The sequence below is a fragment of the Oryza glaberrima genome, chromosome 3, assembly GCF_000147395.1.
Source record: "Oryza glaberrima chromosome 3, OglaRS2, whole genome shotgun sequence".
NCBI classification, from domain to species: domain Eukaryota; kingdom Viridiplantae; phylum Streptophyta; class Magnoliopsida; order Poales; family Poaceae; genus Oryza; species Oryza glaberrima.
The window spans coordinates 30,326,807-30,342,853 of record NC_068328.1 but is presented as its reverse complement, the minus strand read 5'-3'; the positions used below and the strand labels follow the sequence as shown (position 1 = coordinate 30,342,853).

General features: G+C 45.5%; 1 protein-coding gene and 1 long non-coding RNA gene across 3 annotated transcripts; both read right to left on the bottom strand.

The window, feature by feature from the left end:
- Nucleotides 1–1,046: 1,046 nt before the first annotated feature.
- On the bottom strand, nt 1,047–5,501 carry LOC127766586 (uncharacterized). Of its 2 annotated transcripts, XM_052291671.1 has the most exons (9): nt 5,336–5,498; nt 3,579–3,837; nt 3,282–3,486; nt 3,101–3,191; nt 2,859–3,004; nt 2,513–2,756; nt 2,301–2,405; nt 2,011–2,193; nt 1,047–1,915 (listed from the first exon to the last, which is right to left on the bottom strand). In XM_052291671.1, the coding sequence occupies exons 1-9, from the start codon at nt 5,360–5,362 to the stop codon at nt 1,229–1,231; spliced, it is 1,947 nt and encodes a 648-aa protein (XP_052147631.1). In that variant the 5' UTR covers nt 5,363–5,498; the 3' UTR covers nt 1,047–1,228. The 2 variants fall into 2 exon arrangements, with proteins under 2 accessions (XP_052147631.1, XP_052147629.1); XM_052291669.1 differs by having other exon boundaries at nt 3,101–3,486; nt 5,336–5,501.
- A 5,362-nt stretch (nt 5,502–10,863) lies between these two features.
- On the bottom strand, nt 10,864–11,906 carry LOC127765941 (uncharacterized). Its single transcript, XR_008016180.1, has 2 exons — nt 11,447–11,906; nt 10,864–11,099 (listed from the first exon to the last, which is right to left on the bottom strand). It is a non-coding gene; the product is annotated as an uncharacterized LOC127765941 (long non-coding RNA).
- Between the last annotated feature and the right edge of the window lie 4,141 nt (nt 11,907–16,047).

The following is a 16,047-nucleotide window of genomic DNA, read 5'->3' as shown; positions in this document are numbered from 1 at the left end:
GGAGATGCACAATCCATATTACCACCGTGAGATGTAAGTTAGCTCACGAATGTGATTAAGCGTTACATGATATAGTGGTATAATTTGCAAAAGAGATGGATATCACAGCCGAACAAGTAACATACAGATTAACCAAAAATCATAGAAAGCCCCATCGACAATCACTTGGAACATAGGGAACATAGCATGGAGATGGCGGAGAGTAAGAAGCGCGGGATTAGGGATTGTATTGGTGACACCCAGCGGAAGCGGAAACGCAAACCAGGCCGACTATTCTTCCTCCTCTCGCTCTCCTCCCACCCTCCGTGGCTTTGCCTTCGCAATCGTGAAACCGACGGAGGCTTCGGGATGCGGCCGCGGCAGCGAGAAATGAACTCCGGCGAGGGGAAAAATCGAAGCACTTATCGGTCGGTTCCCAGCAGCGTGCGCAAGGTTGTGGTGGTTCGCCGGGATCCCCCCGCCGCGGCCACATCGCTCTGCTGGCACCACCCTGATGTTGCCCACCCTGCTAGTCGCGGTGAGCCGCGCCGCCCACCTCCTTCCCTGCTCGCTGCTTGATGCCGCCGCTTTCTCTACCACCGCCACCACCAGCCGAAGGGAAAGAAGGAGAGAGAAAGAGAGAGAAGGCAGAGATGGAGGAAGAAGCAATGAGACAGGGAGGATTGACATGTGGGCCCCACATGGTAGTGGGCCCACATTTCTTTTTGTGTGAATGACTAATGGGTCCCACGCATATTTTTTAATTTTAATGTCACGTAAGTGCCGCGTCAACGCCATGTGGAACGAAAACTCGGTCAATATCGCCACGTAGGCGCCACGTCAGCAAAGCCGCTCTCCAAAACCGCTGAGGGAGTCAAATTGCACCGGTTTTAACAGTTTAGGGGTCAAGATATCTGGTTTTGCAGTTCAAGGTCATGAATTAGATTCGGGTCGCTTTTAAGGGAATCAAAGTGGACTTATTCCGCTTATTAATATCTTTAGTCCATTATTCTTTAGAAAGGTTTGGACATTTTAAACGCAATTTATGGTGCATCGAGACGAAGCCATTTTTGGTGTAAATGGAATTTCTCATAATTGAATTGGTCCTCATTATGCTCGCCAATGAGGATCGAGCATACACCAAAACAGAGAAAAATAGTATCAAGGGAAACAATGGCAGGGAGTACGAATTCCCATTTAGTGAAATTTTCATCTTTCCTATATCTCCTTATCACTGCAGCTAAGCTAGCTAGTAGGTCCTAGGCTGGGTGGTGAGGCCGAATCCGAGCGGGAACAGCGGGTCGTAGTGCGCGTCGCCGTAGTTCATCGGCAGCTGGTCCACCGACTTGAACCACGTCCGCGGCAGCTTGCCGGTGAACCCGTAGTCGCCGAACAGCACGTCGGTGACGCCCTGCCCCTCGGTCCCCGGCAGCCACGCGGCGACGAGTGCGTCCATGGCGCCCAAGAACGGCTGCACCACCACCGGCCGGCCGCTGATGAGCACCGTGGCGCACTGCGCGGCGCCGCACACCGTCGCCACCGTGCTCGGCCCGGGGTCCGGGATGGTCAGGTTCAAGCTGTCACCCTTGGTCTCCGTGTACGGGTGCTCGCCGACCACCACGATGGCGTAGGAGAAGCCGCCGTTCTTGACGAAGTCGGCGTCGGGGTTCTCGGCGAACACCACCGTCGTCGACGGGTCCACCGCCGCCTTCACGGCGTCGAGGATGGTCATGCCGACGGTGATGCGGCCGGTGTCGCCCTGCCACTCGATCGTCCAGCCGCCGCACTGGTAGCCCAGGTTGTCGGCGTGGCTGCCGGCGACGAGGATCTTGGGCGCCTTCTTGGACAGCGGCAGCATCGGCTTGTCACTTGTCTTGCCGTTCTTCAGGAGCACCAGCGACTTCCTCACTGCCTCCCTCGCCAAATCTCTGTGTTCCTGGATCACAAATTCACAATTCACCGTCAATAATCTCCTGAAATAAATTGAAGCAACATTATGATTTGATTGCATCAGATTGTGTCACTAGTTACCTTCTTCCCCAGCTGATCAGCCATGCTCGAATCGGGCATGGGGTTCTCGAAGAGTCCCATGGTGAACTTGACGCGCAGAATCCTAGTCACTGCGTCGTCGATTCTGCTCATCGGAATGATGCCGTTGTTGACATGGCTGGTCAGGATGCTGATGAACGACTGGTAGTTGTTCGGCACCATGATCTACAAGTAACATCACAATTAATTAATCATCTTGAAATCAAATACGCTTGAATCTAAAACAGCAAGCACACTTGTACTAAGAGTGACAAGAAAGTTTGTGTTCTCACCATGTCAATGCCGGCAAGAACTCCAGCCTGGACAGAGTAGGAGTAGTTTGAACCTGCTGGTGTTGTGATCCTGTCAATTCCCTCCCAATCCGAGATTGTGAAGCCCTGAAAGCAACACAAACACAAACAAAACTCAAGATGATGAACATCTGAAAAACTACATTATCACATCAATGAGAATCTGAAACAAGTGGTTTGGGTTGATGTCTCACCTTGAAATTGAGCCTGTCCTTGAGGTAGCGGGTGACGAGGTCGTGGTTGGCGTGCATCTTGATGCCGTTCCAGCTCGAGTAGGAGATCATGACGGTGGAGACGCCCTTCTGGAGCGCGTTGAGGTACGCCGGCATGTGGATGGTCATCAGCCCTCGGCGGTCGATGATGGTGTTGTCCTCGTTGACACCATTCTGCGTGCCGCCGTCGCCCACGAAGTGCTTGGCGCACGCCGCCACGTTGTTCCTGGCATTTCGTCGAACACCCAGCGTTCATCAGGCGGACGAACACACAAAGAGACACTTGAGTGGCACTGTGTGTCACGAGGTGTTCTTGAATAGGACTTACTTTCCGGCGACGTAGGGCATGCCGCTGGTGAAGTTGGCCGGGACGTCGCCCTGCAGGCCTGGGATGAGCTCCGTCATGGCTTGCACGATGCGGTGGTCCTCGCTGTAGCTCTCGTAGCACCTCCCCCACCTCGGATCCCTGCACACCTGTTGTTGTTTGATCAACGTCAACGCCATGAGATCCCCGATCCATCGCCAATGAGAGTTGAAGCAAAGCTAGCACTGTGGCTGGTGGTGACCTACCGCGATGCACGGCGCGAACGCGTACTGGATGCCGGTCGCCCTCACCTCCAGCGCCGTCGCGGCGCCGATCCTCTTCACCAGGTTCGGATCCCTGCTCAAAAACATCAAACAAAACCGGATCTCTCGGTTAGTGAAAAATGGAAGCAGCTTTGCAAATCTTGGGGAGAGGAGAGCCGCTTGCCTTGTGGCGCCGAGCGCGACGTTGTGGGGGAAGATGGTGGCGCCGTAGACGTTGTTGTGTCCGTGCACGGCGTCGATGCCGTAGATCATCGGGATGCCGAGCCGCGTCGAGAGCGACCCCTTCTGGAAGTCGCTCACCATGCTCACCCACTCCGCCGCCGTCGCCTGCTTCCTCGGCACGCTCCCGCCGCCGCTAAGCAAGCTCCCTGCCACGCCACCGCAAAACAAACACCTCAGCTCGCCGCCGCCGCCGCCGCCATGGCCGACGGCTGTGTCTCTGAAGAAGAACAATGCTCACCGATGAAGTAGTCCTTGAGGACCTGCGGCGACGCGACCTGCCGCTCGATCTGCGTCATCTGGCCGATCTTCTCCGCGAGCGTCATCCGCGCCAGGAGGTCGGTGACGCGCGCCTCCACCGGCTTGGTGGCGTCCTTGTACAGCACGTATTGGGCCTCGCCGTACGCCGCCCAGGTGAGCAGCAGCACGGCGGCGACCACCGGCGCCGCGAGCACCGCCATCCTCTGCCGGCGAAGGAGCGGGAGCAGCCGCCTCCGGACCTGCGCGTGCCATTCCAGGAGCACGATGAGAAACCCCGTGAAGCAATCCTCCAGCGACTCGAGAACGCCGGAGCAGTGTCTCCGGCCGCCGCCGCCGCCGCCGTTGCCGGCCATTGCGGGCGGTCGGTCAACGGCGAGAGGAGCCAAGAATGCAGAGAGGAAACGCGGCAAGAGGAAACCATGACGTCCTAACAAACTACTGGGTCAAAATCATCAGAGCTATTTTTAATTTATTCGCAATTGTGAAAGAAAAAGACACTGTTTTTCCACTGTCATTGCAGATCTCTAGCATATGTTAACAATAGTTTATTAGCATTCTCTAATGGACATTTTAACAGAATGATTTACTCCTAACAAAGAGATTAACTGGCCACTCTACTGTAGAGTTGCTGTGCTTTTGTACTTGAAAAAAATAGTACCAAAAACATTTGGCAAGGTGTCTAAATTCTCAAACAGTAACAAGAACTAAAATTTTACTTTGCAAACTAACACAAAAACTGAAGTTTAGTATGAATAACCAAGCAAAACAGAAATAAGCTATGCCATCCATGAAGGCAAACAAATCACCAGAAGCAGAAGCAGAGTGCTCCTCTTGCAGTTGCGAATTTGCACTGCTGCAAATTGTGGAGCCTTTGCAAGAAGAGGAAGGAGCCAAGCTTATATCAGCAGCAGTTCAGCACAGCTGCATTTCTCTGTTCTTGCACTGCACAATTCCCATGAGAGAAAAGGCAAGCAAATTCAATGCGTTTGTTGCAACCGACTGGAATCTCTCGCCCCACACCCAAACCCCAAACCCAAAGCCACCATTTTTGCCTTCCTAAAGCTCACTGTATGCATGAGCAACGGCTAGATAGACGGCGAGCCCTGACACGCAGTAAACGCCAAGCAGTGCAGTGTTCACCGCGTGTGCGTGTGCGTTACTACTGTAGTTTATTTACTAATTACTACTATTAGGGAGAAAGAAACCTCCATGGGTGGAAGGATGGTCTCTTGGTCTTACCAGAAAGCCGAGTTGCAGGAAGGAAGAAGGTGGCTATGGTGGGTGAGAAGATGGAGAAGAAGAAGAAGAGGCGTGCTTCCTGCTCTCTTGTACTCCGTCTCCCGGCGATGGCTTCTTTATATAATAAAGCCAGGAAATGAGATAAGGATCGAGGAGTGGTTGGAGCAGCAAGGGCTATGGAGAGGCATGGCCTCATGAAGGCCGCCACAATGCGGTCCAATCCTCCCGCCGAAAAATATCATCTTCTTCCTCCTCTCGACAGTGCGGCGGAATTGTTGGCTTCCGCCACGGCGAAAACAACGGCATGAGACAGAAAGCGAGAGAAAGAGCAAAAAAAGCTGCGCGTGAGTTACCGAACTCACGTGAACCCCCCTCTACAAGAGTTTACTACAGTTTACTCGAGGAAGACGACGACGGCGACCAGAGCAAATGTGAAACTGTGAAAACCGTGCCATGCCGTCAATCAAGCAAGCACACAAATGACGCAAAAAAACTCACTCTCTGCTGCAGCTTCTTGATCTCCATGGGAGGAGGAGGACGATGCAGAGACAGAGACAGAGCGTGAGGGAACGGACGAACACGAGGCCGGCAATGGCGGCAGAGAGGAGACCTAGCTACATCTACCACCAAAGAAAGAGAGGGAGAAGAGTATAAAAACCACCCGTCGAGCGCGGTGGTGGCGGTGCCTTGCCGATGAGGCGATTACTTACCGGAGTTTAGAAGCGACGGCGCGGTTGCGTGGCGAGGACTGACGGCGACGGGCGCGGCCGCGAGACTCCACACGTACGAACCTCGCCGGAAAGCGACGCCTCACTCACCCACCACCACGAAAGCACAAACCCACCCACTGTTCCTCTGCAAATCTTATCTCCACAATACCAGGATAATTCTTGCCCAATCCCCAATCTCCTCCTCCGATCCACTGCCCAGAAAATGGCAGCCAAGAACTCGCAATATGCCAAGAAATGGCAGGAGGAAGAAGAAGAGGAGGATGAAACGGGCCAAACGGCTAGGTATGGGGTGATGATGAGATGGGTGAACCGCCCAATCGACGCAGTGATTTTTATAGCGCGGCAGAAGCACGAACACGAACTGATCATGAGACGAAGAAACGGACACGGATGATGAGTCAGCCGTGGCAGCCGGGCAGGAAAAGCGCGCAGGCGCAGACCACCCTGGCATTAGATTAGCAATAAATCCCAACGTTCGAGTCGATCCGACGGCCGAGAACGCTCTGGAGGTGGCGCCGGGGTTGGGGGGGTTAGGTACTTGGAACGTGAGATTGCCTGGTTTTTTTCCTTTTTCTTTTCTGTTTCAACGACGCTTTTTCCCACGAGAAAGCCAACGGCTAGCTCAACTCAATCCCATCGAGACGTTTATTACTCCTGGTGATGCAGATCTCTATGCTTGTTGGTCATTGCATCTGGATTTCTTTTTGCTCGCTTCACGAGATGCAGTTGATTCCATACTTTTGTTCTGTTCTGGAGTAGGAAGAGTAGTTTTCAATCTCTTCCGTGACAAAACCTGTTTTCAGGCTGCGAAACCGGCACGCAATCAATGTATTCCCAAACTTCATTCAGGCCTGGTTTAGTTCCCAACTTTTTTATCACATCAAAACTTTTCTACACACATAAACTTTTAATTTTTTCGTCACATCATCCTAATTTAAATCAAACTTCTAATTTTGGCATTCACTAAACACACCCTCACTTCAAAAGCTTGGAACAAAGAAATGCTAAAATCTAAGAAAATAAGCTTTATCTAAAAAAAATAAAATCTAAGAACAAAGAGATGCTACAAATCAAAAGCAATGAAGCTAGAGAGTAAATTGGCATGCATCCTTTTTAACGTAAACGAGTGCTTTTCACGCAAATGCATGCCCAGAGGAAACTAGCAACAGGATGCAGGTGCAAACTGTGAGTAGTTCATAATTACTCCCTCCGTCAAAAAAAAAAAAGACAAACTCTGGGTTTCCGTGTCCAACTTTAATTGTCCCTCTTATATGAAAATTTTTATAATTCGTATTTTCATTATTGTTAGATGATAAAACATGATTAATATTTTATGCGTGACTTGTCTTTTTAATTTTTTTTCATAATTTTTTCAAATAAGACGGACGGTCAAATGTTGGACACGGAAATCAGGGTTTGTCTTTTTTTTTAAGGACGGAGGAAGTAAGTCGTGAGCAATTGTTGATGTAGACTCTCTCAACAATCTGTAAACCGCGTGGATTAAGATTAATTGTGTTCTTTTCTTATGTTTTTCAACTTAATTTATACAAGATGATGTCCTTGATATTTCCTAAAACAAAAACAAAAAAGAAATGATGTCCTTGGAGTAACATCTTCTCCCTCCTCTTATAGTATGATTAGATCGTTGAAAATGATCCATCTGTTAAAAGGATCATTCGAAGACTTGGCAACTATCATTTTAGTAGAAAAGAAGACGTGGGCAGTGATACTGATACAGACCATACATATACGTATACAATGTACTTATGTACGTAAGGGTTCCGGTGAAGAAAAAATAATCTGAAATCTTTTCTTAAGAGCATAAATCTGACACACACATGACAGTAGTAGTTATTAGTAGTAGAAGTATTGGAGTTAATGTACGCTTGGCTAATGGAACAAAGTTTGGATCACGTACAAGGAACAAATTAAGTTAGTGACGGGTGATTGATGTAGCCATGTCCTTTTATTATGCATTTTATTGAAGGTTTGTCTTTGCTTTGAAATTTCCCTGTAAACTCGACTTTGGTTGCGTATCTCTTTGATATGCGGGAACTAATTAACGAGTTAATCCTTATACTATCTTAAGAAAAAAAAATCTATGGGCATGCAAGCAACAATGACAAAAGCAGATCAAAAGGAGGATCTCGTGAAGGAACATGATTGAAGGATACCAGGACCAAGATAATGCATTGATGTATACCATATTTATTGAATTTAGTGGTCACTTTATTCAGGACATGCTATGTTGCTATTGCGTGTGCTCTCACGTTTGTCCACAATGAAATGTTCATCTTAGAAAATAAAATACTCCCTCCGTACTTATAAAGGAAGTCGTTTAGGACAATGTTTAAGTCAAACCTTAGGAATATAAATCATGAATAATTCTTAATTTGTTGAGTTTTAAGATGGAAAAATTATATGAATAGATTTGTCTTGAAAAATACTTTCATAAAAATATACATATATCACTTTTCAATAAATATTTTTATAGAAACAAATAATTAAAGTTGTGTTTTGTAGACCGTGTAGCTATCCTAAACGACTTTCTACGAGTACGGAGGGAATATTAAAAATCCCCTTATGTTTTGTAGTACCAAATGTTTCTCCTATCTCGTGCTCCACGAGCAGGTTTCATCAGCAGCAGCAGATGTATTGCTTTATTTAGGTGTTGTTTAGCACAACTCTATATTCTAGATCCAACGTGATATACCAAATGTTTGATGCGGATCTAGGATATAGGCTATATCTCCCTTTGTTTCTAAATATATAATAATGCTATTTACTTTTAGATATGGTATTTAAAAATTCGTCTAGTGCAAATATAAGAAATAAAATCACAATTAAAATAAAACAAGTCAGAATAAAATAAATAAAACTAATATAGTTTTTCTTACTAGGACAAAATGACCAAACATCATGTCACGTTTACAAGGCAGTTAGTAGCATCATATTTTTAAAATCGGAAGCAGTATATATCTCCTAGTACATGTAATCCTTAGAGCAGGTACAATACTAGCAGATTATTAGCTGGCTACAAATATATTTTAATGAGATAAAAGTTAAGAGAGAAGAATAGCGGGCTACAGATCTGTAGCTAGCTGCAGCACGGACTCTAAGACGCAATGTGTGTATGACAGGTGGGACCGTATATTAATAGCATAGTAAGCAACTATTGTATGAATTGGCTATTAGATTGGTTATAGATGAATTGGAGTTAGTAGTGGGCTATACTATTAAACTTGCTCTTAGTAATTTAACTTCAGGCTTCATGCTTTACCGAACTTCGAAACATTTTTGCTTCCGTATTTTAGCAAGAGATTTGCATGAACTTCCCAATCCGTACGTTTTTTTGACGATCCGAAGATCGTCTTGTGTCGCCGGTCAATCCGAGGGCCCAGAGCAAGTACATGCTCAGCTCAGCTCAACTCTTGCCATTCAAACTTGCACATGCTGTACTGAACAGAACCACATTGTGGTTGCCCAATGTGTACTCCAGGATCTGTCGATATTCTCTTGTCATCAAATACCCAAGCCTTTGCCACCTTGAGGTACACAATGGAAAACTAGTATAAGGGTATCTACAATGTGCCATAAGAATGAGTCATGAGAGCTTATGACTAGTCATATACATTATATGCACTAGCCATAAAACATTAAATGCTAAAAATAGCCATAAGCTTATGGCTCAACCTTAAAAAATAAAATAAAAATATAAAACACAGATGCATGCTAAAGAGGATGAGAATAGATTATTGTATGGTGAGACCTACTTTAAAGTAGAATTTGTTTACATAGATGTGGATTCATCTTAACACCTATTCTTGCCTTCAATATTATGGCCATAGACATAGGGTATAGTGGGATCTACCTTATTTCTACCAAGACCTTAAGCATTGATGTTGCCCTAAGTTCTCAAAAAAAACCTATAAGTTAAGCTCTTTTCTTTTTAGATTGTCTATCGGATTATTTTCTCTCTTCAACAATTTTTTAAAATATATTATAAGCTATTTATTCAGTTTATTATAATATACAATACTCTTATATCACAGAATGTAACTGGTCAGATTTGTTCAGATTTGTAGTAATATCAGGATAGATGGATATTTATTCATCCTTAACATTAAGAACATCAGTTTGGTCCATCAATTATATGAAAAGAACACTGCATGCATTAGCTTCGGTGGGACATGACTATCTAAGGTGCGTATCAGAGCAATCAAGCAGAGAGGTGGCATATCAGCTACCGCACGGTACTTAATGAAAGTTGTTGGTGCTATAGCTATTAATACAACGACGATAGTACGGAGCATTAGCTACGATGGTAACTTTAGATGGTGCTAGCTACGATGGTAACTTTTTTCTTAATCAAGTTTAATCAAATTTATAAAAAAATTTAGCAACATCTAAAATAACAAACTAATTTTATAAAATCTAACGTTGAATATCAAAATAATAATATGTTTGTTTTATGTTAAAACTAGTAATATATTTCTTTATAAACTTAGTTAAACTTAACTTAAAAAAATATAAAACGACTTATAATAAGAAAGGATCTAAAGTTTGGATCCAAACTTCAATCATTTTTTATCACATCAACTTGTCATATACACATAACTTTTCAGTCACATCATTTTCAATTTCAACCAAAATCTAGACTTTGCGCTGAAATGAACGCAACCAAATAAATGGAGTACTCCACTGGCTAATGTACTGTGTGCAGTACTAGTGGAGAACAAATGATGCTGCAGAGAAGTGATGACAATAATTTAACCGGGAGCATGCTTCTCCTCACATGATGCGATGCATCGCACGCACACTCACACTCGCAGTACCACACCATGATTAAGCTTTGGCGACAACGACGGCGGCTGTCTAAACAGATACAAGACCAGATGAAACGGCCGCCAACCACGGACTGAGATGACTCCACAGCCCACGGTGTGTATGTGCGTACGCTCTCCATCGCTTCGCGTGCACGCGACGCGACGCTCCATACGTGCAAACCCCGTCGCGGACGTGATTGCTATACACACCGTTGCTGCGAGACCCGGCAGGTTCACGCGTGGAAAACATCGTTCAATCAACGGCTGCCCCGACGTGTACGCTAGCTCGCCTCTCGTATCACATGGCACGCAGTTAAAATAAAAAAAAAAGGAAAAATTGCTAAATCGCATTGGACGGGAAATTATGACCAAAATCTTACAAATTTTGATCTTAGGATCTGCTCGGCAATTCATACCCGTCCTCCTCCTCTAGCTACAGCAAGCTCCAACGATCTTAGACAGTCAACGGTGATCAGTGGTGGAGCCAGAATTACATTATAGTGGGGGCTGAACTAAAATTGGCCGACAAAAATCGAGACATGTCTTATGTAAATTGACTATATGTCTAATACAAAGTGTAATATATAGAATTAACGAGAAATAAGTATTATCCATACCAAAACAATCTTGAAATATCCAATAGATGATGACACGATGTGCGACACTAGCACACCCTATCGCCAATTATTCTTCATCAGGGGTAATCTATACAAAAGAAATGTCAAATTAATGAATAATGACAATTAACAAACAATAGCTTCAAATAATTTAAAGTAGGGAATGGAGGCATGGAGTAGTAACATCCGACTTGCTTTCATATCTTCAAACCTTTGGATAATTTTTTCATTACTAATACTTTTAAAAATTTGCTTCTCACTATCTCAGTATAGCATATCATCGAGTCATTTAGCCATCTTCACAATCTAGCAATATAACAAAGTAGCACACTAGGAATCACAATCTATGATTTTTTGAAAGACTTGAACTATCAATAACAACTAGACATGACAATTGAAATTGATTTTAAATGGCAAATCAGAAATTTTGTATACCTCACTTGCTCAAATCCTCAATTGTTGAGTTGTTGCCTTGCCTCTTGGCGCTGTTGCTTGCCTTGCTGCCTTGGTGGTTGCCTGGTTGGTGCTGTCCGGCTTGCCGCCTGCCTTGTTGCTGCCCGGCGCTGCTGCCTGCTTGCCTTGTTGCCTCTTTGGCTGCTGCTGTGTCGGCGCGCCGCCGCGTCCCCCCGCCAGCCCGCCCGCGCGCCGCGCCCTGCCTGGCTGCCTTGCTGCCGCCCGGCGCCCCCAGGCCCCAGCGGCCAGTGGCCGGTGAGCCGCGTGCCCTGGCTGCTGCAGTGCCGGCGCGCCGCCGCCGCGCGTCGCGTCCCCTCGCCGGCCACCGTCCGCCTCACCGGCGCTTGGAGCTGGAAGCCATCGCGCGCCGAGTGCACTCGTGTGCCGCCGCCGCCACTAGTCTCCGCCTCTCTTCGGTTGGGGAAAAAAGATTAGGGTTGGCCGGTTGGGTAGGGTTGTGGGATATTTTGGGCCTTCCCAGCCTGTTGGGTCTTCTAAAATCTCAGAACAAAGTTTATTTTAGACCCCTTTGGGATTAAAATTGTAGGGGGTATTATGTGGGCTCTAATGGTTCGTTAGGGGGTAGTGGGGGCTTGAGACCCCCTGCCCCCACGCTGTCTCCGCCACTGGCGGTGATCTAACGAGTTTGGGTTTAGACATCGGCATGAAGATAGGCTGAGGGCAGGGAGTGGGAGGATGTTCACTATGCTTAAATGCCCTTGGGAGATGACGGAACGGCTACTACGTTGTCGAGGCTATGAGATCGGATGCGAATGATGGGCCGGTGTAGCAAACAGGGTGTGGGATTCTAACCCGTTAGGAGCCTGTGTTAGTGTTGGTGTCCCGCCAAAGACAAGCTAGATGGTGGAATGGAACACCTTATCACTGCCCAGCTTGGGAAGGAGAGGGACCGAAGGGAGTATGGTAAGGGGAGGATCAGTTCGGTCTAATGAGTCTCACTAGCACCTTTAGGGCCCCTTTAAATCATAGGGTAGAAAAAACAGAGGAATAGGAAAAACACAGAATTCTGACAGGAATTGAAGTGTAAAACAGATGATTGCAAACCACAGGAAAAACACAGGAATGGTCATTTGATTGGAGCGCAGGAAAAACGCAGGAATCGGATGAGAGAGATAGACTCAAAGGAAATTTTCCAAGAGGTTGGAGCTCTTGCTAAATTTCCTCCAAAATCCACATGCAATGTGCCATTCCATAGGAATTTCATAGGATGTGGAAAGCTTCAATCCTTTGAATCAAAGGGCCAAATAGGAAAATTTCCTATAGGATTTGAATACTATGAAATTCCTACATAAATCCTTTCATTCAAATGGGCCCTTAGACTGCATTCATTTCCAGGGGTTCCCAACTCCCCCCCTCTTGTTTTCCGCGCGCACGATTTTCATAACTGCTAAACGGTGTGTTTTTTTGCAAAAAAAAGTTTCTATAAGAAAGTTGCTTAAAAAATTATATTGATACTTTTTTAAAAAATGGCTAATACTTAATTTATCACGTGCTAATTGACTATTCCGTTTTCTATGCAGGATGGATTAGTTCCCATCCTCCTAAAACGAACACAACCTTAGTGTCTTTTGGCACCTGCGAAGCTAGGAGGGGGGAAGTGTGGCATACGGGGGCGGGCAAGAACTTGGAGTTAGCAATGGCATACTCCCTCCGTCCGAAAAAAACGAATCTATGACTAGATGTGATATATTCTAGTACAATGAATCTGGACAGAGATATGTCTAAATTCGTAGTATTAGAATGTGTCACGTATAGTTATGTTAGTTTTTTATGGGACGGAGAGAGTAGGCTAGAGCAAGTGAGCGATGGAAATGGAGAGAATGGAATAATGATGATACTTTTATGAATCTCAAAGTGAACAAATGGTCCAAAAATTGCAAGGGGGAGGTAGTCTGTCAACTGATTGTTAGGCAGTAAAAGTACATTTACTAACTAACATTGGACAAGAAATTAGGAAAAAAAAGATCTTATGTATACACACTCGGAAGGATTTAAGGGGTTGGCAACTGCACGAGGTCAGCCGCCCATCAGCACTGCCCGATTGGATGAGCTGTGAGTCTACATTGGCCGGTATTTAATTCGTTCGTTAGTCCAACAATTGAGAATTCATAAGATTTAGGTACCGATTTTCTTGCGCAAGTTACTTTAGATGGTCCCAAAAAAAAAAAAAGAAAACACGGCCGTTTTTCGTTGCGCCGTGTCACGTGAACTTAGCTAGCCACCGAGCAAGGCCCATGGAATCATCCATCTCGTGCCGCGTCATCTGCGTTCATGTACGAAGGGCAACACCAATGTATTTGACAAACTAGTTCATAGATGTGGGACCCACACCTAGGAGTCCATAGTTTTAGAAATCACCACAATGTGTGTAATTAAGGTGGGTCCCACTAAAGGCAAAAAAAATTAGCCGGAACAGAAGTTGCAGGCTGCAGCACGCATGCACCTGGCATAACTATAATTTTTTATTGTCTATGGACTACCCATAATGCTATGGAAAACTTTCATTATTTCTTTGCTATAGACTAGTTGCACAATGTGTTAAGGTAGCTAAATAGAATTTTTTATTTTTTATGGACTGGTTTTCATGTACATTGTGGATGCTCTAACGCTGGAGAGGGAACACGGAAGACAGCGACCCGGCTCGGACAGATCCGGACCCTATACTATACATATCCCGGCAAAACAACGTGATCTCGCCGGCGTCCTATATAACCATGGACCATCGATGGTATGATGGCTGGTACTCCTATATGATGCCTTTCTTCGCCGGATATCTTCCGTGAGGTAGGACGTCTGCATGTGTGCCGCCCGGGTCCACTGCCGCCTCGCTTCCGTACTGTACAGTGAGGCGGCAGATATATGTATACTCCAGTAGTAATAACATGTCACAGTACATGTACGCTAGCTGTACATATGTACCAAGGGTTGTGCTCCAATTCTCCAAAGCTACAAGACTGTAGTACTAGTAGAGAATGGCCTAACCCCTGAAGGGATATGCATGATGGAGTGGGTACCGTCCAAATTCAGGACGCACACGATCTAGATAACCAACGGTCTCGTGGGATGCTGACGTTTTTTGGCACTAATTTTCAGCAGGTGAGCACCTACCGTTGCGTTTTCTTGTAGTCACTTTCGTGTAAAAAGGCGGATAATGAGCCAAGGATAAACTTATTATACTGGGACATATCAAATCACGATTGCATCACATAAAGCTGAGTCACCAGATCTACCCAACGTAATCCTTTTGTGGTATTGCAAGCTACGAACCGGAAGTCAGAAACGGAAACCTGGGTGACTTGTATAGGTTGCTGGGAAAAGCAGCGGCACCACACGCACACGTTCACTCGTTCAGCCGATGCGGTAAACGTCCCCGGCCGGCACGTCGCGATCGCGCGTGCGCCCCGCCTCAAACGCCAAGCCCAATAGCCGAACAATCGCGTTCCGGCCCATGAACAACAGCACAAGTAGCAAAACGGGGCCCAAACGTAGCGACACTCGCGTTCCGGTCGGCACGCACGTACGCTGGAATAAGTCCACTTTAAGTCCCTTAACCAGTGACCGAATTTGATTCATATCCTTAAACCGTAATACCAGTGTTGACGTAAAACACGAGGCCTGAGAGATCTGCTTAACTCCAGTGCAGGTCCAAAGCTCGCCTTCGGGTGTGTTAGCGTGCCAGTTGATTTGATCCTGCAATCAACAAGAAATAGAGACAAAGAGATCGTGGTTAAATCTATAAATCATAACCGATTGGCTAGGTGCCGATGACATATCATTTATCTTTGAGCTGATGTCATATAAGAATCGATCGGCGCTTATAAATAAACAATAAGGAACTAAATCTATTCGATCGGCTGTAGATATTAACGATATATAGTTCTTATATCGATATATAATTAAATCAAGTGATTGGGATAGATCGGTCGCCATGCCGAGACAGTATAAATCACTTAGATCGAACTATATATTAATAACAGGATTATATGTGTTTATAGCATAGCCGATCAGATAGATCTAGCATGTATCGGCTAATACTCCAATACTACTCTATGTCAAGATATCAAAACAAGTATAATATATCAAATAAAAGCCTAATATACTTAAATACAATAAGATCTTAACATAAAGGGCGGATTTAACATGTCACTGAAGCATATAGAGCGAATATGGTTAAATCAGATAAGATCGGCTGAAACTCCGATACTACCCTAATCGGCAACCAGAAGGCAGGCTAGAGATTGATATTCTAACCACGACTTAATGGATCAAACTTAACTGATGCAGCATTAAGTATGAAAAGAAGAACAATATCTAGACAATCAAGCCGCTGGAAGTTTCATAGAGTGGTAGATATCTTACATAATCTAAATCAACATCGGAATCTAACCTAATCGGCTGCCCTCCACTGACAGATGTTAGCCGATCGTAAGTTAGATGGCGATATTGCTAGAGATTATGTAAGATATATGATAACTCGACGAATTACATAAACAGGATTAGAGTATCATAAAGATGGAAGCACTAATCCCGAGAACACAAGCCGTCATAACAAGTTTTACCTC